Source organism: Sorex araneus, chromosome 7 (genome assembly GCF_027595985.1).
Source record: "Sorex araneus isolate mSorAra2 chromosome 7, mSorAra2.pri, whole genome shotgun sequence".
Classification (NCBI taxonomy): domain Eukaryota; kingdom Metazoa; phylum Chordata; class Mammalia; order Eulipotyphla; family Soricidae; genus Sorex; species Sorex araneus.
The window spans coordinates 20097515-20123245 of record NC_073308.1 but is presented as its reverse complement, the minus strand read 5'-3'; the positions used below and the strand labels follow the sequence as shown (position 1 = coordinate 20123245).

The 25731-nt window shown below is 49.8% G+C and overlaps 1 protein-coding gene across 11 annotated transcripts in view; it reads right to left on the bottom strand.

Moving 5' to 3' along the window:
* MARK1 (microtubule affinity regulating kinase 1) overlaps positions 1–25731 on the bottom strand; it is an 84962-nt gene that overhangs the window by 49226 nt on the left and 10005 nt on the right. For 4 of the 11 annotated variants that reach the window (XM_055144419.1, XM_055144423.1, XM_055144425.1 and 1 more), the window contains exons 2-4: positions 3556–3759; positions 2457–2529; positions 925–1004 (exon numbers count right to left, since the gene is read on the bottom strand). In XM_055144419.1, coding sequence (XP_055000394.1) covers positions 925–1004; positions 2457–2529; positions 3556–3759 — 357 coding nt within the window. Of the gene's footprint in view, positions 1–924; positions 1005–2456; positions 2530–3555; positions 3760–25731 lie in introns of those variants that run through there. The other 7 variants (XM_055144420.1, XM_055144421.1, XM_055144426.1 and 4 more) reach the window with 4 other exon arrangements.

Below are 25731 nucleotides of genomic sequence, written 5' to 3'. Positions count from 1 at the left end.
AATTACAGATTGAACACTCATTCATTTTATGCACTGAAAATTCAAAAGTGATTCTAGTCAAAATGGTGCCAGATATTTGAAATGGATAATAATATGCATAGTGTACCTAACCATTAAGTGAATTTCTTTTCTTTTTTTAAATGTTCACAGATTAAAGAAAACAAAATTGTTGTCACTCTTTTCTATGCCTGTCTTGGGGGGAAGTGCCTCCCTAGAACTCACACAACTACATCGTGATTGGCTGAGAGTGTGGAGTTATAAGTTTCTCCATGAAGAATTCCATAAAGGATGGCTATCTGGAAAAGCCACGCCTCGTCAATGAGATCAGCAGGATTTAGAACAGAGATTACTTGTCATCATAACGTGCCATTTTCAGTAATCCAGTCAAATGCAACAACATTCTACTCCAGGTCTGCAAGTTACAACAAGTCAGACTTTGGTCCTACACCCTACTTCTCTGAGCCCCTTAGTTGAGAAAGTGGGAATGAAAAGTACCCAGCTAGTTGTACTCAACTGGCCCAGAGTACACCTACATGCCACTTAAACCCATGTACCAGAGCAAGCCACAGCTTAATGCAAGAGAAGTGGAAACGCTGAGTTGGCTGTGGGCAGTTGCACAGTTAGCGCATTTTCTTTTTCTTTTTCTTTTTCGCTTTTTGGGTCACACCCAGCAGTGCACAGGGGTTACTCCTGGCTTTTCACTCAGAAATTACTCCAGGCGGTGCCCAGGGAACCATATGGGATGCTGGGAATCGAACCTGGGTCGGCTGCGTGCAAGGCAAATGCCCTACCCGCTGTGCTATTGCTCCAGCCCCAGTTAGCGCGTTTTCAAGGATTCCCAGCAAGGGGGCAGGCAAAAATCTGCCTGAGGATGGCTCTAGCCCAAGGGAAAGAAAACACACACCCCAGCATCTCTAAACAGACCTGCCGAGGAAGGAAGGTCTTTCTGGAACTCAGACAGCTACACTGCGATTGGCTGGAAGGCTGGAGTTCCGAGTTTCTCCCTGAGGAAGTCCATAGGAGACAATAATGTGGTACACTCAGAGACAGAAAAAAACAATTGTCTACAAATGAGTACTACTGCTGAGAAACAACAATGCTCTGACGCAAACGAGTTGTCAAAAAAGACAGATCTCCAGGTAGAAATATACCAAGCACACTGAATTATTGGAGACGGGGCCAGGCAGAAAGTCCTGAATTCACACACTCATTTTGTACGTAAGGACAGAATCAGAGTAGGTATAAACCCACCATATGAAAAACTTCTCACAAGATTTTCTGATTTAGATGCACAAAGGAAACAATTTTACAGCCACCTAAAAAACTGAGAACTGGTTTCCGGCAGGGAGCTCAGTACAGGCAGGAACGGGGAGGTCCCAGGAGGGCAGGGACAGCACACGGGCAGGGCCCTCTGACCACTGTGGAGGGAGCTGGACACCCTGCTGGAGGGTGTGGTACTGGGGTCTTTACACAGGAAACATTAACAACAAACCTTTACAAAGTTTTGTATGAATGAAAGGTCATTTATATCAAATATGTATCAAAATCTTATATATGAAACACATTTTGCACATGAAAACTTAACAAAAATCTGCTGGGATTTTTATATATGAAACCTTAACAATAACAGTTTGGTAAACCCATTGCTTAAAATGTAAAAAAAAAAAATTCTCTTTTAGAAATGCCAAATTATTTATGTCACATTTATACATGGTGATTCATGACGGTTTAACAAAATCACCTATAATCTATTTTAAAAATCACATGCCATAAGTGTTAGAATATCTGCTACATTTCTAAGGTGCTCATAATGCCAACTTAACGGCCTTTCCTTTCTTCCCCTACTAGCTTATATTTTTAACCTTTGGAAAATGCTCATATTTTTACTGTTCTTTGTTCTTTTGTTTTTGGGCCACATTTCATGATGCTCAGGGGTTACTCCTAGCTCTGTACTCAGAAATTACTCTTGGCAGGGCTAGCGGGCCCATCTGGGATGCCAGGGATTGAGCCCAGGTAAGTCATGCGCGAGGCAAGCATCGTACCCGCTTTACCAGCCCTCTATTTCACTGTCCTTGTGGAAGACAAAGAAAAGCAAGTGAAAGGGGGTAAAAAGAACCCACCAAAACTCAGAAACTCACCGATGGACAAAATAAACTCAGAGAACCATAACTATGCAAAATCCTGAATATGTCAAAATATTTGATACAAGTTTTTTAATTCTACTGAATTAAAAGACATAAATTCTTTTAATATGGTTTTACAATGTATACATATGCATAGTATTTTCAAACAAGTATCTTATAAATATGTTATTATTAAATCTACCCAGAAACATTTTGTCATTTTCTTTCATATACTAATGGAATATAATATTGTATCTATTAAGAAAATTCAGCATAACTGATTTCACAGAGTAGCATTTAAATTAAAAAATAAATTTACATTCTATTACTTACTATTAAAATAATTAAATACCTTTTGCAGACTGGTAGGATTTAGCTGAGTTTTGTCTATGATTTTTACAGCCACCTAAAAAAGAAAAAATATTAAACTATATTTGAGACACACTTTGTGGATAGAAACATAGAAAAAAAAACATCTTTTATTTCATTCCTCACTCTAGATGATTAAACTTCACGTGTGTTAACATAACTGTGTGGCCGTATTGATACTATGGCAGTCTTAGAACGAATCCCATTGTCCCAAACTTTTAACTCATTTGACTCCAAGTCAATGAAAAGACTTTCTGTGATTTCTTCCACATTTCTGCTTTTAAAATTAAAACCCATCTCTATCTAATCCTTTGCTCATGATCTTGATAAGCAATGCTGATAAGAGGGGTCTTAGAAATGGGCACATCGAGGCCGCACAAACAAATGATGATGTGTGGAGAGACCTGCAGCCCTGGCAAAGTGGCCTGGCAAGTCCCCAAACTCTGTTCGTGTCTGAGGTGCTCCTGATCAGGATGGCACCGACTACACCCAACCACCAGTGACAAGGACATTCTCTACAGGGCACAGTGAAATATTGCTAAAAACGTTTTATGACTGGGACTTCCCATAATGTCCCAGGGAATAGCACACGCTCTTTACCACCTATCTATAAGTTATTGAGGACTTTGATGGATTACAAAATATGCACATTTCCAGTGCAGGAGTGCACACGATTCAGAGCCCCGGGGATCTGTGAAACCTGAGTAGAGCGTCTGGATAACATCAGCGGCTGGAGCGGTTCCAAACTGATGCCAGAGGGTGACTTTTTACCCCCTTCACCTCTGTGCCTGAAGCCTCGCTTGGCAGGTGGGGTCCCACCTCTCTGGCTTCAGCACAGGCAGAGATGGCACTCGAGGGTGGCGGGGGCCTCGGGGGCTCGCCTGGGCTGCACTGGATTTGTTCCAGATGCCAACAGGCAGGGTCTACATCTCCGTGCACGCACTCCACTCGTTCACACAAAGCCCAGCGTCCTCCGTCTGGCTACGGACACTTACCCCCACCATGGGCTGCCCCAGGACATGAAAGTAAAGCACAGAGACTGCGCGTCCCCAGGAAGACTCACCTCTCTACCAGTCAGGACATGCCTCGCCAACTTCACTTTGGCGAAATTCCCCTTCCCTATTGTTTTCTGTAAACGGTAATTCCCAATGTGGGGCTGCTCGTCTGCGGCTGAGGTCATGGAGTTTCGGCACCGAGGGATGTTTTGCCTGCTACTTGATTTGGACGGCTGGACATGTGGTTCCGTATATCCATCCACAGACGTATGCTGGGGAAAGAAGCCACGGCACTTCATTAGTCATTAAGCCACACAGAAAGTGGCCAGTTACAACAATTAGGAATGACTTGCACTGATAATCCAATGACCTGGAAAACGTGAGCTTTAAGCTACAACCACTGGAACTTTGGACTGTGTCAGTCAAGGTCACAGGTCAGGGAGGGTGGGTGCGCGTGTGGGTACGGGACAGGGGAACGCTGGTGGAGGGAAGTTGATACTGGCAGTGTGGTCGGTGTTGAAATATATGGTCCAAACTCAACTACCAATAACTTTGTAAATCATGGTTAATTAAATAAAAATTACAAAATTAAATGAGATGGTCCTAGATAATCATTAGTAGATAAGAGAGTGAATAAAATACTTCATAAGCCGTCTGATAGAAAAACATCTAATACATAATTTTATAGTTTGATCTATTTAAAATTACTACTTGACTTTAGTTTCTTTTTTGAGGGGGGCGGGGGGAACTCCTGAAAATGGAGTTTTCTACCCAGTTTTAGATTCATGCTTTATGGAAACAAGAAGGGGTGCAGGTGCCCTGCTGACCGTTTCTAAGGGCTCGAGCTGACAACGCAGCCCTGGATTGCGTCAAGAGCAAAGTCAAGTGCGGGTCAGTTGAGGAGATGGGGCGAAGAGCTGGAGTGCAGGCTCCTCATGCACTCCCAGGTCCCATCCCTGGCACGACATGGTCCCCCAGCACTCCTGGGAGAAACCCCCAAGCACCAAAACAAGCATCCCCAAGGCAGAGTGTCTCTGATGCCAACCAAAACTACTTTTTAGTACAAGTTTATTCTTTGACTTGGCCCAGTTACTTGTCAAGTTCAATGCCTGCCCCACTTTGCATAGCCCAGCAAGTGCTGTCAGAGGCTGCCTGGACCCAAACCAAGGAGCTGCCGTCTGCCCACCCGCCAGTGCTAACTAGAGGTAGGCTGCCACGCTGGGCCAGTCTCTCCTCCAGGGGCTAAGGGGAGCAGTGTCAGGCGTCCGGGTCCGTCTGCCTCACCAGCCCAGTGTCCCCTGTGCCAACTCCCATGGATTTGTTCGTGCCGACTTCTGCCTACACCCGACATCTAGAAAGCTTCCAGCAGCTTTCATGCAAGTACAGAAGCAGGCGCGGTAGGTGCCATGCCTTCGCGAACTGGCTTCTGAGAAAGAGTGGAAGAGGAGGAGAATAAATGAGCAAAAGAAGCTGCTTTCATTGGCAACAATCTCAGAAATGCCAAGTTGCTGAATCGTCCCCATTCCACACTCCGGAGCACATGGCCGCAACAACTCCATATTTCACAGTACCAGCAACCCAAAAGGAACACGGAAAGTTGTGTTTTTAGGCTCAACAGGCAAACACAGAAGGCTCAACTAACAACAAGCGGCTCAGTGAATCCTCAGACAATGACTTCAGTAACGCTATTGTGAGGAATATGTTGTAACAAGCAACATAAATTATTTTGAGCCTGCTAAGGGGGCAGGCTTGGGGGTGGGCAGGAAACTGGAGCTTTGGTGGAGGGGTGTTCGTGAAGGTGGTAGGAATGGTGTTGGAACATTAAATATCCGAAACAGCTACTATGAACATCTTTTTAAGTTAAAATTTACAGTGTTTGATTAATTTTTTTTAAGAGTACTAAAGGAAAAAATAAAGAAAAGCTGCTTTTATTTGCTAAGTGACCAATTTAGTTACTGTCATCCAATCTAGACAAGTCCCAAAACCCTGTCCCCCTTAAAAAAAAAAAAAAAAGAAAAAACAAAAACAAACTAACCCTGTCTTCAAGGCAACATTAACAACAGTTCCACTGGCTCAAATCCTGCTTTGAGACCACGGGGCTTCCTGCCTGCTTGCCTCAGCGTGTGGCCCCACCTGAGAAGCCTTTCGAGGCTTGTATGGTAACACTGAGTTTGTTCTTTCAGCCTTGCCGTAGGGAACTTAGTTTACTTTAAAGCAATGTCCTTTCTGTATGGACATAGGAAGACAGTTAATATTATGCTTTGTAACTTGGGAGCTGAATGACTCCAATAATATTTACTCCTGAGCATCTGCTTTCCGAACTCAGTTGCCCTTAGTTTCTAGCACCTCAAAAGCAGGGTCCCGACGAGGGACAGAATGGACCCAGGGCAAGCTGTGAGCTACCCTGGCATCAAAATGGGCCAGGCCAAAGTGCCACAATACTCAACTATAAGTTGAGAGCATGGTCATAGACAAATGCTGTCATGATCTGAAAGTAACCACGAGACTAGGACCCTGCTGGGGTTAGGAAGACTAACCTGGCCTGAGGACTGTGGTCTGGAATATATAGTGAATGTCCTCAGGAAGAACCAAAGAGTCTGATATATCTCTTACTGGGCTCATACAGAATGACATTGCTAGAAATATTAGAAGTAAATTTACTAGAACTATTTAAGTGAAGTTGGGCATCTGCTTTCTAGCTGAGGAAAGAAGAAAGTGACACACCCTGGATGGGATCCCGCCCTTAAGCTGATCTCCTAGTAATCTGGAGTAATCTCCTTAAGTGAGATTTTGTTAATCTCCTGGAGGAGTGGTCTTAGCCCTCTTTGTTGATTTGTTAATGCTCAACCCACCTTTGTGTCACCACCCTATGTGATTGCTATATAAACTAAGACTGTAAGAGAAGTAGAGGGAGAAGACACAGAAGCAGAGCAAAGGCAAAAGAGAATCAGGAAGTCGTCAGAGCCAGAAGCAGGGCAAAAAAAGAGCACAAGGTGAGTCAGAAGTAAGGATCGGAGTCAGAAGTAAGGGTCAGAGTCGGAAATAAGAGTCAGAGTCAGAAGTGAGAGCGAGAAGGGCTCTAGAGAGAGAAGCAGGAAGGCTCCCGAGAGAGAGAGAGAGAGAGAGAGAGAGAGAGAGAGAGAGAGAGAGAGAGAGAGAAGAGAGAGACTGGAAGAGACCAGAGGATAGATGACAGAGACAGAGAGCGGGAGAGACCAGCAGAGAGACTACAGAGACAGAGATAGAGAGACAGACAGAAGCAGAGCACAAGGAGGAGCCATCCCGATCCGGTCCATAAACAGCGGCTTGAGAGCACCAAACGCGAGCTGTGCAAGAGAACCGCCCCGGGAGTCTGCGAACACAACACACACATCACCCTCTCCTGCGCGCGCATTTGTACTTTTTACACAGGCTGACACTAGGAGGGCATGGGGGAGGGAGAGGAAGAGCAGAGTGTTTCCCAGCTCGCCTGGAACAAATCAATGCACCTGCCTGTTCCCAGAGAACCTCAGACTCTGAGGGGTGGGATGCTGGGGTCCACAGGGTGGCCAGTTACTACTGTTAAATTAAGCAGTTCTGATCCCCAGCACCACCTGCCCCCCAGCTCTGCCGGGTGCAGCCCGGGGCCTCCTGAGAACCAGCCGAGTGACCTCGTCCTCAGGTCCTCACGCTGCACTGCCAGGCGGCTGGCAGAGAATGGCCAGAAAGGGCCCGGAGCTCTCTGAACACTATTCGGGGATTCACTGCCCTACCCCCAACAACAACAACAAAAAACCCTGCAAATAAAAGGCAGTTGGTTCTGCTCCCTGCTGCCTCGAAGATGCCCCATGCTCCCGGCAACCCCACAAACTGATAAAGCTGCTGGGGATGCTGAGAATCTCGAGAGACAGAGACGCTGCTCATTTACTGCTGCTACAAGCACGTGACTGGGGGGACACAGACAGGAAGGGCCGGAACGGGGGGCTTCAAAGGCGAGGCGTGGGAGGTGCAGAAAGCACAACCGAGGACAATCCCCTGAAGCTCAGTGAGTGAAGATCAGGGGTGGAACGTCAGGGCTGGCTCGAAGGCCAGCCACATACTTCATCTCAACTCTTGATGCCGTGGTTTTCTGACGCTGTGGGTGAAGTGGAATCATGAAATAACTAGTTAGCCAACCTTGCAGAACTGCAGATCCAGGCCAGAAACAGGTTGCTGGCTTTTGCAATGTATTCTTACCTGTAGCGCAATTAAACATATGTCACTTAAAAAACAAAGCAGTAAAAAACAAAACCAAAAGCCGTAAGAGATCAATGAACCATGCGTCAAGAATTTTCTTGATGTATTCCAGTCCTCGCAGAATGTGCCAACTAAACAGAACCAGGGGGCTATGTGATCAACTCCGTGCAGAGAAGCTCTCCAGGGCGGGATCCGTCTGAGTGTTCCCCTAGTAAGTATGGGAGAACAGAGGGACAGGCACAATTTGGGGGGGAGGGCTGGGAAGGCTGTCAGATAGTAAATATTTAGATTCTGTAGTCTGTATACTATCTCCATAGCAAATTCGTGTTATTTCTCACGTCATTCATAGAGAGAACCGTCCTTCATTCAGGAACGCACACATACCCCAAGAAGCTGAGTTTGGCTCCTCTGAGTAATGGGACGAGTGTTGGTGTACCATTCACTTATTCAGGGACACATGCTCGCAGCAGAGGAGTTGGGGAGAAAGCCTGGCTATGACTGTGCCTTCATGCGCAGAGCAGGCGACAGGACAGAGGGCTCGGCTGAGAACATTCTTCCTTCTCACCCCACCTCCCCGGTGGGAAGGGCACGCTGCGCATCTGAAGCCTGGCTCTCAACCACGGCTGGGTCATTTTATGGGCTACCCAGTTTGCACAGAATGCATTCACCTAAACCGTGGGTGATAGAGCAGAACATGGTGCTGCCCAAACTTTTACTAAATGGTATTTGTTTGTTGTTTTGTTATGTTTTTATTTGGGGGCTACACCTGGCAAAGCTCAGGGGTTACTCCTCGCTCTACACTCAGCAATCACTCCTGGCGATGCTCAGGTGATCGTACAGGATGCTGGGGATCGAGCCCAGGTCAGCCACATGCATGGCACCTAACCCTCTGTACTATCTCTCCAGCTCCTATCTATCTAAATGTTTTTTTCCCTAGGATTTCCACTGGGCCTTGAAGGGAATCTTTGCAGAAAAATTTCAAGTAGCTATTCTTACTCCTTCCTCCAGTCTTCCATTTTATGGCTTAACTTTCAGTAGGAATCCCGGCAAGAACAGAAGTTTGGGCTGGATGAAATAGTGTCTTTATTTCAGAAATAGCTCATCACAATTGCTGCTAGGTATAAGAAATTATGACAGCTCAAACCTAGAATCTAATTTTTAATCCCCATCTTTATCCAAAAATGCAAATTTACATGCTGTTGTTTTAAGTTCCCACCCAACTAGTGGACCTGCTGCCCTACACTCCCCTTGATCCTGAAACTTGCCCTGCGAGGACAACCCAGTCTAAGCCACTGCAGGTGATACCTCATCAGTCTTCAAGACTCCATCAACTAGCAGGCTCCGACTACTAAATAATAACAGAACTTCCCCTGCCCTTAGTACAAATGAAATGAAGTTCGCCTACTCCCCAGCTATCTGACCTTAACATGCTGCTGAAATGTTAGGTGCCTGTTTCCTTACCTGTAAAATGGAGCAAGCGACAAAACTGCCTCACGGCTATGCTCAGGATTAGGCAAAATAATGTATGCAAAGGTGCTTGGAGTATGATGCAGCATGGAAGAGCTTGCTGATTAAAGCCACAGGCACAAACAAACATGGGCTCAACCACCCAAACTGTCACCACTTCCTGGGTATACGTGACTTGCAACCACTTGCGGTACCTATTTTCCTTGTCACTCGGGTTTCTTTGATGGGAGCAAAAGAAGCCAACACAGGCTAACTCATGCAGAAGAAGGAATGTTTCAAGTCTACAAGGAGCCTGGAAATATCACAAAGAATGAGATTTATATTCTGGAGGACAGAAGACAAGTCTGTATAAAGAGTCAAAAGAAAAGAATTGGGGGCTGGAGCGATAGCAGAGCGGGGAGGGCATTTGCCTTGCACGCGGCCGACCCGGGTTCGATTCCCAGCATCCCATATGGTCCCCTGAGCACCGCCGGGGTAATTCCTGAGTGTAGAGCCAGAAGTCACCCCTGTGCATTGCCGGGTGTGATCCAAAAACACAAAACAACAACAACAGAATAAAATAAAATGAGGTTGTCTAAATAGTTGGGTTTTTTAAAAAAAAAAAAAAAAAGAAAGAAAAGAATTGTACTTGGTATATGTGCTAAGAAGGAAATATGGACATGAGTCAGTCTTGGCTGGGGTCAGAGCTGGAGACGGTGGTACAGCAGAGAACAAATAGAACATATGACATCAGAGTGGGACTGGAAGGGTGACAAGGACCTAGAGACATAGGGGAAGGCATTCTGGTGGAGGAATGGACAAGGTGAAGGCAGGCTCTGAGAGAAACGGAAATTTGCATGGGATATCATCTTCAAAAAACTTGACAATTCAGTAGTTTTAAGGGAAAAAGTACAACTCAAACTACTGACATTCACACGAAGCTTTACGATAAGACATTTTAATGCATCTGACATACCATGCCAGATTTAAAAGGTAAAAGAAACCACAGGTTGGTCAACAGGTAATTGATGAAAAAGTGAACATATGAGCAAATCAATTAACAGCAAAATGATAAAGAAAAATGGTATTAAAGGTAAGCCATGTCTCTATTTCCAACTGAATTCAGAATAAGTGGCTTCCTTTCTTCTGCCTGAAGCAAACAACCTTTTAAATCATGAAGAATACCTGCCTAGGAAAGAATTTTTGCTTTCGTCATGTTTTGCTACATGAGAATAGCAGTAGGTTAGCTATCTAGAAGGAAAAAGGCAGCACCAACCATCATTTTGGATGTATTACGTGCCATCAGCTGTAAGCTTTCCATGCATCCCATTTTCTAACCTTCATCACAAACCTACTCAAAGCATGCCACAATGACCCATTTACACATAAGGAAAAGAATGACTCAGAGGCGCTAGGTACAAATCTCTGTATGAACTCAGGCTTTCTTGAGCAAAGTGCCCATTTCCTGACAGTCCCCAGACACTCCCCAGACGCAATTACCTTGGCGCCCGCTTTTGAGAAATGGCTGATCCCAGGTCTGGGAGCAGGAGATGCACAAAGATGAGCCTGGGCGTCTTGTGCCAGAAGCAAGAGAGCCGGCAATGATCCGTGCACAACAGCAAAACAGAAGCAGGAGCCAGGCCCGCTGGGCGGGCACTGAGGGCCCAAGAGTGAACCCCAAAACCATGTTCCTCCCCGCCATCCTGCAGCACCTCTCCAGCAGACGGAGTCAGGAAAGCCAGGCCCAGAGTGCTGGTTCTGCAGGTGCTCCCGAAGCAAGCACATGCTCACCCTTCCCCCAAACTACTCAGGTCCTGCAGTCGTGCCTGGGGGTCCTTTCTGCTTGGGGCCACCGGGATGAGGAGGCGTCTGGGACAGCATCTACAGCAGCTTCACCTAAGGCTGGCTGGTGGCTGGGCGGAAACATTCACAGGCTGGGTGCCAGACACCAGCGAGCAAAACTCAACTCTGATGCCCAGTGAAAAGGAGATGAACAAATGTCTGACGGACATGATCGAAATGTATAAACGGGGCTGGAGTGAGAGTAGCGTGCACAGGATGCTTGCCTTGCATGCGGCTCAACCAGCTTCCATCCCTGGCACCCTGAACGGTCCTCCAGAGAGATCCCTGAGACAGGAGTCAGCCCTGACTTACTTTAGTAAGCTGCAACTTCCTTTCAGAGAAGTTCAAGGTTAGCCAGAAACCCTGTAGACAGGGGAGGACAGGAGGGCAGACTGCCCGCGTTCCTATGGTGCATGCACCCAGGAATTTGTTCTGGATTTCTGCTGCTGGGGTCTGCTTAGGGGCTGACTGCTTCCTTAATGGCTTCGCAGGGAAGAAAGCGATAAGGGGAAAGGTGATATTCTTTTGTTGTTGCTGTTTTTTGGGGGGTCACACTCTGCAGTGCTCAAGGCTTTACTCTAGGCTCTCTGCTCTGGGAAACACATGGGGTGCTAGGGAGCAAACCCCCAAGTCAGCAGCATGCAAAGCAACCCCACTATTTGCTGTGCTAGCTCTCCAGCCCCGAAAGGTGATATTCTCTGCAGTTTAACCGGCCTGGGCTTACTCAACAGTAACGCCCAGCACACTGAGTTGTTAATTCTGAGTCCAACTCTTAACTCCGCTGGGGCAGTTTCAATGTCTACATAGACTGCAGCCTATTAACGATGCAATAGCACTGTGGCTTAACAGTGGACAGACTTTAATTAAAAACACCTTCCTGCTGAAAACGGGCTACTGTCACACAAGCCTCCCGTCAGGCACAGCTTTCTGCCTCAACTCAATTTGCAGCACTGGAAGCATGTGAGAAGAGAAACAGAAAGTTTGCATTTCGGGGGAGTCCAAAGCCAGAGTCTTCCAGACGAAGCCTCACTCACGCCTCGGCAGCACGATGGAACCATTAGCCGGCGGCATCACGCTGTCTGGTTTAATTCAATCAGTCCTGGTTGACAACCCACCACTGCCGAAAGACGAAACCTTATTACAAGAACTGACCCTGCGCAGTCTGGGTTAGGAAGCAAAGCAAATCAACACAACTACGCTCTGACGGGGTAATCAGGATGTATGTCTGCTGTGCGCTGTGCCCCCAAAGCGAGAATTGTTTCCAATACCTAGAAACCATCTGAGTGCAGAAGACCACCTGACTGCTACTTCCGAAGATCTGCCTTTTATCCACCCAGGCCCATCTGGACCCCCTACCAGGACTCTGGGGAAGCAGGGAACAATTTGCATGCTATCCACTCTTTCACCACCATTACGTAATTACACTTTCCAGAGGGCAGAACGAGATCTCACACTCAGCAAAGCACCTTGTCTTACCTTGGGCGAGACACTGGGCGAGACACTTGCCGAGTGCACAATCTCACAGGAACTGACCAAGGGAACATCCCCAAAGGCCACAGCAGACACAGCCTCTAGTTAAACGAGGCTTCCCTAGATGCCACAGAAACGTGCATCAAACAGGAAACTCCCAAGGATTCGTGCTCCATGGAAGTAAGGGGAGAAACAGAGAGCCACTTAATTCCATGTTGGCTATTTTGTCTCTCACCAAACCACAGTTCTTCATCAACAGCCAGTGGGCCACTGACCTTGGCAATGCCCCTATTCTCTGCCACTGTCCTAATGAAGTGCTGACTTGCCCGCTGCCTAGGACGGGAATGACCAGGCCTTCCGCAGCCAGAGAGGCTGGCCAACCATCTCCCGTTTGCTCCTCAGGTCCACACTCTTCAGCAGAGGGACCGCCAGCCAGTCCCAGGTGAAGCTGCTGCAGAGGCCGTCCCGGGTTCACCCTCGCCATCCATACAGTCCCTGAACACCACCAGGAGTGACACCTGAGTGCAGCGTCGGGAGTAACCCCTGAGCACTGCCAGATGACACCAAACAAATAAAGGCTGAAAAAAACCCACTATCAGCTGATATGTGTCTGCACAAGGAGGGAATGTGGAGACTCAGGGCACCACATCGGTCCTTTGTCTCTTCCTTCTGGCTACACACTTTCCCGGTAAAGTCATACCTTTCACTAGTATCTGTACCAAGTGGCCCCAAAGCTTGACCTCCAACTGCACTCCTCCTTGAGTTTTAGATAAGTACTCTGACAAAGAACATAGCCAGGATATATATGTATATATATTTTTAATTACCGCATGCCAGTTAACAAAAAGACAACCCAATTGTGACGGTAATCAAGTGACTTGTACAGAAGCCTGAGAAATGGTGATGGACAAAGGGCCGGTGAGTACACAGGGAAACACCGAGTCGGAAGCACGTGGCCACTGAGAGACACGGCATACTTGGGAGAACACCCGCAGCCAGGGAGACTGGCGCTGCCACATGTGGGCCCAGGCGAGAGTGCCCGCAGAGCAGAGCGGGCGTGAGAGGCCCAGCAGACAAGTGGCACAGACAGAAAGCATTTGTGTTTCTTTAAAAAATTTAAAGTATGCCTTTGGCACAACCCAATAATTTCCCTCCTAGGTGTACCCCCCCCTCAACAAAAAAGTAAGATTCTAAGTTTAAAAATGTACAAGAATGTTCCTAACAGCATAAAACCCCACCAAAGTCCCCACTTGGAAATAACCCGAGTATTTGTCAACAGCAGCTAAAGGAACATATTTTGGGACGCTCATCAAAAAGAATTCTCCTCTGTGAGAATGGATCTGGGTGCGACAGAGCCAGGCAGGGGTGGGGAGGGAAGTGCTCATGGCACCTCCCTCCCTCCATGAATCCTGGAACAGGAAAGCCTGGTCTACAGCCATGGAAATGAGGGCGCTGCCTATTATCAAGGGGGTGGGGGGGAGGGCAGAGTGTGTAGTGTTATAGTGTGTGTGGTGTGTGTGTATAGTGCATGTGTGTGTGTGATACACATGTGTGCACAGACGTGAACTTCCAAAAAAAATGGCATGCTCTTTCCTTGGACGGGGCTGGCATCACAGCTGCAGTCTGGAGCCATCATTCCCCAGCTGCCCACGTACCAGGTCAGGCTGAGAATGCCTCTTCCTTTACACTCTCAGTATTCTCTCTCTCTCTCTCTCTCTCTTTCTCCTCTCGTTCCCACTCCCTCTGGTAAACCCCACATTCTCTTTCAAAACTCCCTCAGTACAACTATTCTACTTCCCCCAAATCTACTAATCTGTGTCCCCCACAAAACCTCTGTCCTCCAGCTACCTGCAAAAAAAAAAAAAAAAAAAACAAAGAAACTCTTAACTCTAACACCAGGCACAAAAGTCAGATCAAAATGGATTAATTAAAGGCCTCGATTTCAGACCTGAATCCATAAGGTGCATGGAGGAAAATGTAGGCAGACCCCTCCATGACACTGACACTAAAGGCATTATTAAGAATGAAACATAAACATAAATATAAACAAATGGGACTTCATCAAACTAAGAAGCTTCTGCACTTCAAAAGAAACAGTTACCAAAATATAGAGAGAGCCCACAGAATGGGAAAGGATATTTACCCAATACCTTTCAGATAAGGGGTTAATATCCAAGATATACAAGACATAAGTAGAACTGTACAAGAAAAAACCTCCAACCCCATTCAAAAATGGAGAGAAGAAATGAACAAAAGCTTCCTTAAAGAAGAAATACAAATGGTCAAAAGGCATATGAAAAAATGCTCTACATCACTAACCATCAGGAAGATGCAAATCAAAACAAGAATGAGATATCATCTCACACCACAGAGACTGGCACACATCCAAAAGAAAAAGAACAACCAGTCCTGGTGCAAATGTGGGGAGAAAAGGTCTCTTTTTCATTGTTTGTGGGAATACCACCTGGTCCAGCCTTTTTGGAGAACAATATGGGCCTTACTTCAAAAACTAGAAATTGAGCTTCTGTATGACCTAGCAATACCACTTCTGGGAATATATCCTGAGGGTGCAAAAAAGCACAGTAGAAATGACAACTGCACCTGTATGTTCACTGTGGCACTGTTCACAATAGCCAGAATCTGGAAACAACTGAAGTGCCTGATAACAGACAACTGGTTAAAGAAACTTTGGTATATCTACACAATGGAATACTATGCAGCTATTAGGAAAGATGAAGTCATGAAATTTGCTTATAAGTGGATGTTCATGGAGAACACCATGCTAAGTGAAATGAGTCAGAAAGAGAGACAGACATAGAATGACTGCATTCATTTGTGGAATATAAAATGTCATAATATGAGACTAAGATCCAAGGGCAGTAGAGAAAGGGCCAGGAAGATTACTTCATGGTTGGAAGCCTGCCTTATGAGCTGAGAGAGAAGGCAGCTGGGATAGAGAAGGGATCACTAAGTCAATGATGGTTGGAGGGATTGCTCAGGATGGGAGATGTGTGCTGAAACTAGATAAAGGACCAAACATAATGGCCTCTCAGTATCTGTATTGCAAACCATAATACTCATAAGTAGAGAGAGAGAGTAAGAGGGAAACTGTCACAGAGGCAGGAGGAGAGGTGGAATGGGGGGAGGGATACTAGAGACATTGGTGGTGGAAAATGTGCATTGGTGGAGGGATGGGTGTTTGATCATTGTATGACTGAAACTCAAACAGGAAAGTTTTGTAACTGTATCTTATAGTGATTCAATAAAACACACACACATGCACACACAAAAACCCACCTCTGTCCTCAAAAAAGACAAATGCTACCTCGATTTCAACCTAATCATCAAGGAGAGCAAGCCATACCAGAAAGCTGAATCCTGAGCAGACACACTCTATTATGCTAAATTTGCGTGAAGAGAAATCCAGGTGTGGCTCCTTTCTAGGAGGGAGGAAGACTGCCCAGAGGCATTTCATCGGGCAAAACAGCTGTTTGAACTATCCAAAATGAACGGAGATAAACGCCTCCTGTGTTAACCGAACAGAGCAGACAGCGTCTCTTTCGAGAGAGGCGTCCAAAAGCCAGTGCTAAATACACATCACCAACTCATACTGATCAAAAAGCGCTCACCCAGCAGAAGCCTGCAATATTGTCATCAAGAGCTGGTCACACTGAGACAGAATAGTGGCCTCTGCCGGGTGCTGTGCTGAAGACCACACCACAGCGCCCCCACCTCCCACTGCACGCACGGGCACCCCCAACATGCAGACAGCCACACTACACTCATAGGCCCTGATCTCGGCTTTTCCTATTGGGTCACTGGCACTGGCACTGTCATCCGTTGCTCACCGATTTGCTCGAGCGGGCACCAGTAACGTCTCCATTGCGAGACTTGTTACTGTTTTTGGCATATCGAATACACCACGGGGAACTTGCCAGGCTCTGCCGTGCAGGCGGGATACTCTCGTAGCTTGCCGGGCTCTCCTATTCGGTCGTTAAGGTTATGGCAGTAATTGGCACGACTATACAACACACACAACAGACCAGCCTGGAAGGTTCCAGCGCCCGCTGACAGAGGCGACAGCCTCACTGGTGGGGCAGGTGAGAAGCTCAGCATGGTTACCGTGTCTCGCCCAGGCTTCCTTCCCACCGGGCTAAGCAGTGGCCCCGAGAAATGTGAGCCCAAAGTGGGAGGCAGAACATTACGCTCTGGTGCTTTTGCAGCTTTGAGTCCCAGGCCCTGAACAACTCCCAGGCCCTGAACAACTCCCGGATTTCAGAGAGGGGGAAGCGCTCGAGTCCTTCGAATGCAGGAAGGGCGGGCCGGTGAGAAAAGGCACCACCGCGTGCTCCCAGACCCGAGGTGTCCGGAAACCCTTCTCCCCGACTCCCAAGGGTGCTACAGGAATGTACTAGTGGGCCAAAGATGGGGCGGGGGCAGGCAGGGAATCCAAACAATCATTCCTCAGGACCCAAAAGACCACTGTAAGCCCCCATCTCCGCAGGAGCTTGAGGAATCAGGTGGTGAAGGAGCTTCTTGGCCAGGCTCACTGCACGGCCAAACCCAGGAGCCCGAGTCTGCCCAGCGTGCAGCGCCCCGCTGGCACACACAGACTCTGCACGGGCCTGGCTTTCCGGCCTGGGGGCTATCCACATTCTGGCCACGGGTGGGGGGTGTGGAAGGTCAGCAGCAGTACAGGGCCGAAACACGGCCCCCTGAAGGGGCCACGGAGAATTGCGCCAGCCAGGAAGGCGCCGCCAACTCAACTCACCCTGGCCCTGGCGGGTCTGCCGGTGTGCGGAAAGGGTCACTGGCAAACCTGACCTGACTCCGGCTGCAGTTCTCGTCTCATGTACTTTCCTGCGATGGATCAACATCTCCCTTCTGGATATTTCCATGGAGGACGAAGACAGGAAGCAGCCTGCTGCCTCGACTCCTCCTCCAGGCCAGGGGCTCTCATCTAGCGCCTTGACCCAAACCCCTGCCTGGCAGGGAAGACTGGCTCTTGCCGTGGGGAGGGGGAGGGCGAACACCTCGCAGGGTGTTGAGGGGAGCCCTGGCCCCACTGGGAGAGCCTGGGAGGAGTGTCATACCTACACAGTCACAGGGACCTTATGCTGATAATAACTTTGGGGGCGATGTTAGGCCACACCCAACAGTCAGTGCTCAGGGCTTACTCCTGGCTCTGTGCCCGGCGATCACCCTTGGCGATGCTCGGGGGCACCATCTGCAGTACCAGTAGATCGGGGTTGGCTGCATGAAGGAAGGTACCTTGGCCCCTGCACCGTCTCCTTCTGCCCAGGTCTGCTGCCATTAGCCTGAACAATTCTGCAGGAGTCCGGGTGGGCCTCACAATCCCACCGTGAATGACCGTGATGTCCTTCCTGTGGAAAAGCAAACGGCTGCATCTCAGGATGCCCTGCCCCCAGCTACAGTGTCTGAAGGTGACACTGCCCTCCAAACCATTATGGGTCACCACCAGGCCTGCCAGTATGAAGTGGGGGCCAGAGAAGGCGGGGAGGGCTGTCCCCAGGTCTGAGGCCCCTTTGCGGTCATCTCTACCGAGCACAGAGCCACTGGGACCTGGTGCTCTGGGGGTGGGTGGGGAGACCCCAGCCCTGTGGAATCACAGCACAGACTTGCCAGCTGGTTTTTTGGGTTTTGTTGTTGTTTTTCCCTTTTGGGTCATACCCGGTGATGTACAGGGGTTACTCCTGGCTCTGCACTCAGGAATTCCTCCTGGCAGTGCTCAGGGGACCATATGGGATGCTGGGAATCAAACCCAGGCCGACCGTGTGCAAGGCAAATACGCTTCCAGCTGTGCTATTGCTCTGGCCCCTTGCCAGCCGGCCTGAGCCTGCAGGAGGATCCTCTCCCGGGCGCCGGGTCACTGGCTGGCTGAGAGGCCACTCAACTGTCCAGGGTGTTCTCACCTGGGGCTGCTGTGACTGGACAAGCCAAAGAGTTGGGAAGGTATAGACACATTTTCGAAAGGAAGGACGTGGCACGTTTGGGCAAGGACAGCACCAGTTCAAAGCGAAAAAGGGAAGAGCCAAACTCCTGCCCAGTTCCCGCTGCCAAAGCCCACACTTCAGCCTCAGGAGGTGCCCCAGGACCAGCTGACAGGAGTCAAGAACATGTGAGCCAAATCTAGACTCGGTTCCGCCCGAGCGGCGGGCTCCTGGCAGCTAGTGGGGGCCGGGGACCCAATGTGGTGGGGACTGAACCCAGCCTGGCTGTATGCAAGACCAGCACCCTTCCCGCCGTGCCTACTCTCCGGCCTGCAGTGTCCTTGTCAGGGCCACTAGGAGGTCGGCCACCAGTAGCAAGGAACGGCCGCAGCACGCGGCACAAAGCCTCAGGGTTCTCTCCCCCACAGTCCGAGTCCTGGGGTCAAAAGGCCAGTAGGGGAGTGGGGCGCCTTGCACGACTGCCCCTCGTCCGTCTGCCGGGAGCCTTTTCCTCCCGCGGCGGCCGTGCTGGGCTCTGCCGCCTCCCACCAGGCGCCACGGCACCGTCTCACGGCACTGCAAGCCGAGCGGCTTCGTGGCAGGGAATCAATGGGTGAAGAAGGGGCTGATTATCCTGGAGAGGGTGGCCAGTCCCGACACTCCGGGGGAAACTGGGTTGCCCTTACGTAACAGAGCCGAGAGGAGGAGGCGGAGGAGGGCTAAAGGCAGGACGTCCTCTGGGGCACCTCTTATTACTCCAGGTCCTAAGGTAGGTCTACGGAAAATTCCAGTAACCCCACAGAGGCCAGAGGCCTGCTGGCCCAAAAGTGTTTGCTAAGGGCCAGGGAATATGGACCTGGTGTGAGTCTTAAATCGCAGACACCGCCCTGACCACGTGGTCCGCTGCAGAGACATCGGATGGAGCAGGAGGAGTCCTTCCCCCTGGAGCCTGGAGTCTGTGTGGCCAGTAGCCGAGTCTCTGGTCCTTTCTTTTTTAAAATTTCCTTTCTCCACTTCTCCATGACCAACAGGAAAGAGTTAACACTAGCTACAGCAGTGGGAGGTTAAGTCTGGGAAGAGTGAGGCCGCCCCCCACCCTTAGAAGCTAAGGCCCCAGGGCGGCCCCGAGCCAGGATGGCATTACATGCTGCCTGCTCCCTCAGCTGGAAGCCCCTGCCCCAGTCCCGCCCGCAGGGCTCTGGGTGGAGAGGGCCACAGAGGAATGTGTGCAGGTGGGGCGACAGAACTGGGGGGTGGCCAGGGAACTCCCCCAAGGGGCGGCGCAGGCCAGGCCTTGCCAATCTGCTGCTCCCTGGGCCCCTGAGCCGCTGGACTGTCCCCCTCAGAGTCCTGGCACAGGGGCACGTGCAGACTCCAGTCGGCCCCAGGGACTCGGGGTGTCTCGCTTCCCCTGTGTCACACTGATCTTTCCGTCCTGGCAATGATGATACAGATGTCACCTCCCTGGATCCCGCTTCCCTCGCTGACCTCAGGTTCATTCATACAGGTGGGTGGTCAGTTTCCAACCCAGGTTCTTCTTTTTAACCACAGCTGGCTGGAGGATATGAGCTGGAGATCTGATCTGAGTCTGTCAAGTCCACTTGACTAGAGGAGATGTTAATTCCTCCAAGTTAAAAAAAAAATACCAACTGAACATTATTTTTAGAGGGAAATGCATTTCCTGAAAGAGGAGGACAAATACGGCATCAGAAGAATTTTTCATTTTTTTGCTCTTTGGGTCACATATGGTGATATTCAGGGGTTACTCTTGGCCCTGCGCTCAGGAATTACTCTCGGCAGTGCTTTGGGGATCATATGGGATGCTGGGGATCAAACCCAGGTTGGCCACGTGCCAGGCAAACAATGCCCTACCCACTGTACTATGGCTCCAGCGCTAAGAACTTTTTATAACCCCACCAAAATGCTTGCTCATCCAGCCATTATCTCTCATTTGGGAGGGGTCAGAGTATAGGCATTATCGTCTGGAAAGAGAGAACACTGCCTCCCAGCTCACTCTCAAGCTGCTCTCCAGCGTCGCGAGCGGGCCTGCCCTGAAGCCTCAGTGCAGCCAAGGCTGTCCGCAGAGAGTGGAAAGTGAGTGAGTGCGCCGGCGTGGGTCAAGCAGTCATCAAACCACGCACCTGCCCTTGGCCTGAAGAAGGAACATACCGATGCAAAGGAAACAGCCACGGGGAAGAGAAGATGCAAAGGCCCCAGGTCACAAGTGCCTCTGTGACCAAGGGGCAGGGGACAGAGCAATGCACAGTGGATCTCAGCTCAGCACTCCTGGTTTCTCTGGGCACCTACCACTGCAAAGAACAGCCCTGGACCTGCAATAACTTAAACCACACCTTCAGGTCTGCAGCACGCGCACCGCAGAGATTAAGGATGCCACCCCACACATTATGTCTTAACCATGACAAAGTGGACGAACCCCGCACCGGGCCTGGCTGGTGTGCAAAGCCGGTGCTCCTGAGCATCATGCTCCCTGCCTCCCAGCATAGCCGCTCCCTCTGAGGAAGTCAGGACCCCCAGACCCCCTCACTCACCCCTTGAAAGTGCTTCTGCTCACCACGCCACCCTGCGTTCTCAGGGTGAATGCCAGCACTGTGGTGCTTCAGCGTGATGCACTGTGTGTGGAGATGAAATCCAGTTTGTACAGGGGGGTTACCAGAAGGAAGAGGAACCAGGACTGACACACAAACGTTCTCTGGTCCAGTGGCAAGTGTCTAACTGTGTGGCTGCAGGATAATAGCCTTGGGCAGCCCTGGGAACCCTGGCATAGCCACTTTTGCCACTGAAGCATGGAGACCAGGTCAGCCTCCTGCAGCCTAGAGTGGCAGCTGGAAGGTGGCACAGCTTCGTGGAGCACCATCTGCACACAAGCCTCAGTGCGGCCCCATGCACCGGGCACTGCCACGCCCCAAGAGTGATGAAGTGGCTTCCCAAGGTCCCAGAGCTAGACACCACCCCACACAGTTCCTCAGTCTGGAAGGAGACCAGGGGACAGGTACCTCCCAAGAAGCAGACAGAATGGCTGAGTTGAGATGCTCCTTCCAAAAACATTCCCTCTGACTCACCCCCACAGGAGGTCTGCTCCCACTCACCTGAATACACTAAGCATGGGCTAGAGCAATAGCGCAGTGGGTAGGGCGCTCGCCTTGCACACAGCCATCCCAGATTCGATCTCCAGCATCCCATATAACCCCCTCCTCCACCTGCACTGCCAGGAATATTTGCTGATTGCAGAGCCAAAAGTGAGCCTTGAGTTTTGCTGGGTATGACCAAAAAAAAGGGCAAAGAAACAAAAGACAAAAACTAAATAAAACAAAAAACAAACCAACAGAATGCACCGAGTGAAAACACACACACACACACACACACACACACACACACACACAGCATCCCAAGTGGACACAAGGAAACACCTGTCCCTCTGACATGTGCCCTTAAGTGAGCCCAGAAACTTCCTCCTGCTGCTGCTCCCATGAGCAGAGGTCCAGGGGCCACAACCGATGCTGGCTGGTCCTTTACACACTCTCCTTGCCCAAAGGTTTACTCTAAGGCCATTAGTTCTGATACAATTTAGCAAATCTGAACAAGAATCTAGGGGGCTAGAGTGATAGCACAGTGGGTAGGGTGTTTGCCTTGCACAAGGCCGACCTGGGTTCGATTCCCAGCATCCCATATGGTCCCCTGAGCACCGCCAGGAGTAATTCCTGAGTGCATGAACCAGGAGTAACCCCTGTGCACCGCCGTGTGACCCAAAAAGAAAAAAAAATATCTAGCTTACTTCCTAAGAGAAACTAACTGATTCCACCCATGTGAACTCAGGGCACTTTCTGAACACATTACTCAGAAAATGAACATGAACACAAAGGGTGGTGAACTTCTCAGAGAGCTCGGGAAGAGAATGACTAGAATCGGAAGACCGAATATTGGGCCCACCTCAACTTCATAAAGCATGCCAACATTTTCCACAGAAGGCATGGATCTTCACTGTATACATGTATCCCAGATGCATCCAGAGTCGAAGCAAGCTCGAAAGGGGCGGGGCTCGCTCTCCTTGACATGGTCTTGCTGTTTTTAAGAGGAACGGGCTCTGGGGCTGGAGAGATAGCACAGCGGGTAGGGCGTTTGCCTTGCACGCGGCTGACCCGGGTTCAAATCCCAGCATCCCATATGGTCCCCTGAGCACCGCCAGGGGTAATTCCTGAGTGCAGAGCCAGGAGTAACCCCTGTGCATCGCCAGGTGTGACCCAAAAAGCAAAAAAAAAAAAGAGGAACGGGCTTTTTAAAGCCACCTCCTGAGGGTCCTGGCATGGTGGGCACTAGTCAAGAGTGCCTCGCCTGGGGAGTGTGCAGTGGGTGCACGACTGCGGTCTGGTTTGAAAGAAGTGTCTTCCCCACACCCACAACTGGCATCCAGAGAGAACCTCCAGGTCATTCTGGAAGGCACAAGGCAGAGGTGACCGGCCACTGCTTCCCTGCTTAGCCAGCTGGCAGCACTCATGCTCGGAGTCTACCAGATCCCTCCCACTGCTGGCACTGGGGCAGGAAGAACCTACTAGGTCCAAGGAATCAGAAGCACAACTTGCTAGGTAGCAGGCAAGCAATATGCTATCAGTAAGGCTCTTCTAAAGGTGATGTGCTGAGTACTACCACACAAAGGGGCCCGCAGGCTGAGACCTCCCCAAGGCATGTCTGCTAGGTCGGCAGCAGCAAAATGACCCTCCCCTCAGAGCGACTTGCTCGCCCCTGGAAGGCAGGAAGCTGGCAAGGGATAAAGACCAGCTAGTTCCAGCTCCTGCCATGTCCTCCCGGGAGCCCCTGACCTGAGGGGAGCAGCGTGTGGCCCAGGGTACAGAGGTGGGCAAACCCAAATCAAAAACTGGACGCTAGCAACTGTATTTATTCCACAACCAGTTGTTTAAAATGGACACGGCCCAGGACATGCAGAGCCTGGCTGAACACGCAGAACAGGGCTGCAGGGACCCCAGACACAGCCTGCTGTCCTCCTGCGCCCCTGGACCTCCTCGCCGGGGCAGGGGAAGCACAATGCTGCAGTCAGCTCGCACCAGAGGTTAGACCAGAGCAAATTCACCCGGCACGAGCGGGCCGCCCTGCCCACTCTCTGCCTCTCCACCCCTGACCTGGCGGAGTGTCTGCCATCCTGCTGGCCCCCGCACACACCCCCTCACAGCGTGTTCAGGCGCACCTCCCTGTTCTCGGCACCCTCCTGCCCGTGCCAGAGTCAGAGGCTCCCCGGCCCCTCTCTCACCCCCACTCTCCCCTCCCACAGGGCCGTCACTGCTGCACACTTGTCTGTCTCCGTCCAAACACCCGGTTTTGTCCCCACAGAGGAGAACAGGGTTTCCTCCGTGCCCCGTGCCTGACTCCGGCTGGGATGAAGCAGTAGAGGGGGAGTGAAGCAAGGCTTCTCATGCAGAGGCCGGCAGAACGGAACCAGGCATCATGCTGGAAGGACCTCAAACACCGCCAGCTTCTACACGGGGCTGGGAGAACAGGAAAATCTTAGACAGCCAGTAGGCATGTTGAAACAGTGCTCATTCATTGGGGAATGCAAATCAAGACGTTGAGGTATAATTTCCCACCAGCAGGGATGACAAGTATTAAAACGCCCTGAAAGGGCCCATGTTGGGGGGATGTGGTGAAGCGAGGACCCTCATTGGTGATGGGAAAAGTGTCCATCTCAAACTCTGTGATAAACAGCCTCTCTGAGATATATCCTAAAACTAAGAACAGAGCTCCCACTTCATGGCCTCTCTCCCAAAAATATGAAAAACAGTGATTCAAAGACAGATGTATGCACCACACCTATGGCCACTGCAATGCTGAGTACACTAGCCAAGACACAGAGACACCCAAGTGTCCAGTGGCAGGTGAATGGACAAAGAAGTGATGGCATACAGATGGAATGGAATACTATGCAGTTGTGTAAAAAGACAGTTTGCTCCAATTTGGAAGGAATTAGAGGATATTCTGGCCAGTGAAACCAATCACAGGGAGAAGGTCAAACACTGCTTGATCTCACTCCCTATGGCAAACAAGGAAACAGACAGTATTGTGACAAATGATGACAAACTTTTGACCCCAGGTTACAAAACTAAGATCCCCAAGCAGAAACAGAGGATCTGGGGAGGAGGGGACTGGAAGTGACATAAGCCAGTGGTGGAGGGTCTTAAGCAGTTTGATGACGGTGAAGGTACAGAGACCATACGTCATAACCGTAAGCCTGGCAACACTGCTGTCAACACAATACCTTAACTACAACAACAACAAACAACATTTAGGGGCACAGAGCTGGTCTGGAGGTGAGACACTCGCCTTCAAGCCCACTTTAATGCTCAGTGCCACCTGGTTTCCCACACATCACCAGGCTCAGGCCTGCAGGCCCTGAGCATGGCTGAGGTGACCAAAAATCCCTGGGTAGGGGCTCCCGGACACCCTGGGCACTTGGGAGGACCTCTGCCTTCAAGGCAAGTGCTTTATCTCCAGTCCCGTTTTTATTTTTAATGCACTGCAGAGCTTGAAGAAAACTCCCAAGGGAAGAAATAAAATAAATAGACCTTTTTGTTTAAATTTTAATTCTTCTTCTTCTTCTTCTTCTTCTTCTTCTTCTTCTTCTTCTTCTTCTTCTTCTTCTTATTATTATTATTATTATTTTGCTTTTTGGGCTATGCACAATGTAACTCAGGGCTTACTTCTGGCTCTGCCCTCAGGTATCACCCCTGGTGGTGCACGGGGGGGCCATATGGGATACCGGGGGCCCAACCCAGGTCGGCTGTGTGGAAGGCAAGTTCCTTAACCCATTGTACTATTGCTCTGGCCCAACAAACAGACCTATGGAAATGAAAAAATAAAAATAAAAAAACCTTTTAGCTGAAAGCCTCCTCCCCGCCCCTACCCCAAAAAAAAGACCAGCATTGCCTTAGAGCCCAAAGCAAGGTGAACGGTCTGATCCCCCGATCCTGTGTGGAGTTGGATCCTTAAGGGAAACTTAAGCACCCCAGGTCACTGCTGCACCCCGTGAGTGCAAACCCGAACCCTCTCTAGAGACCACCTTCAGCTCAGAGTCCCAAGTTTCAAGCAGGTCAAGAACAGCAAACAGGAACCCATCCACAATGCAAAGACGAAAGAAACAAGCCACCAGGTGAGAATCCTGTTGACATAGATATGACAGCTATGTTCCCAGGAGGAGAGAGAGAGGGAGAGAGAGAGAGGAGGGGAGGGGAAGAGAGAGAGGGAGAGGGAGGGAAAGAGGGGGAGAGAGAGAGAGGAGAGAGAGAGAGGAGAGAG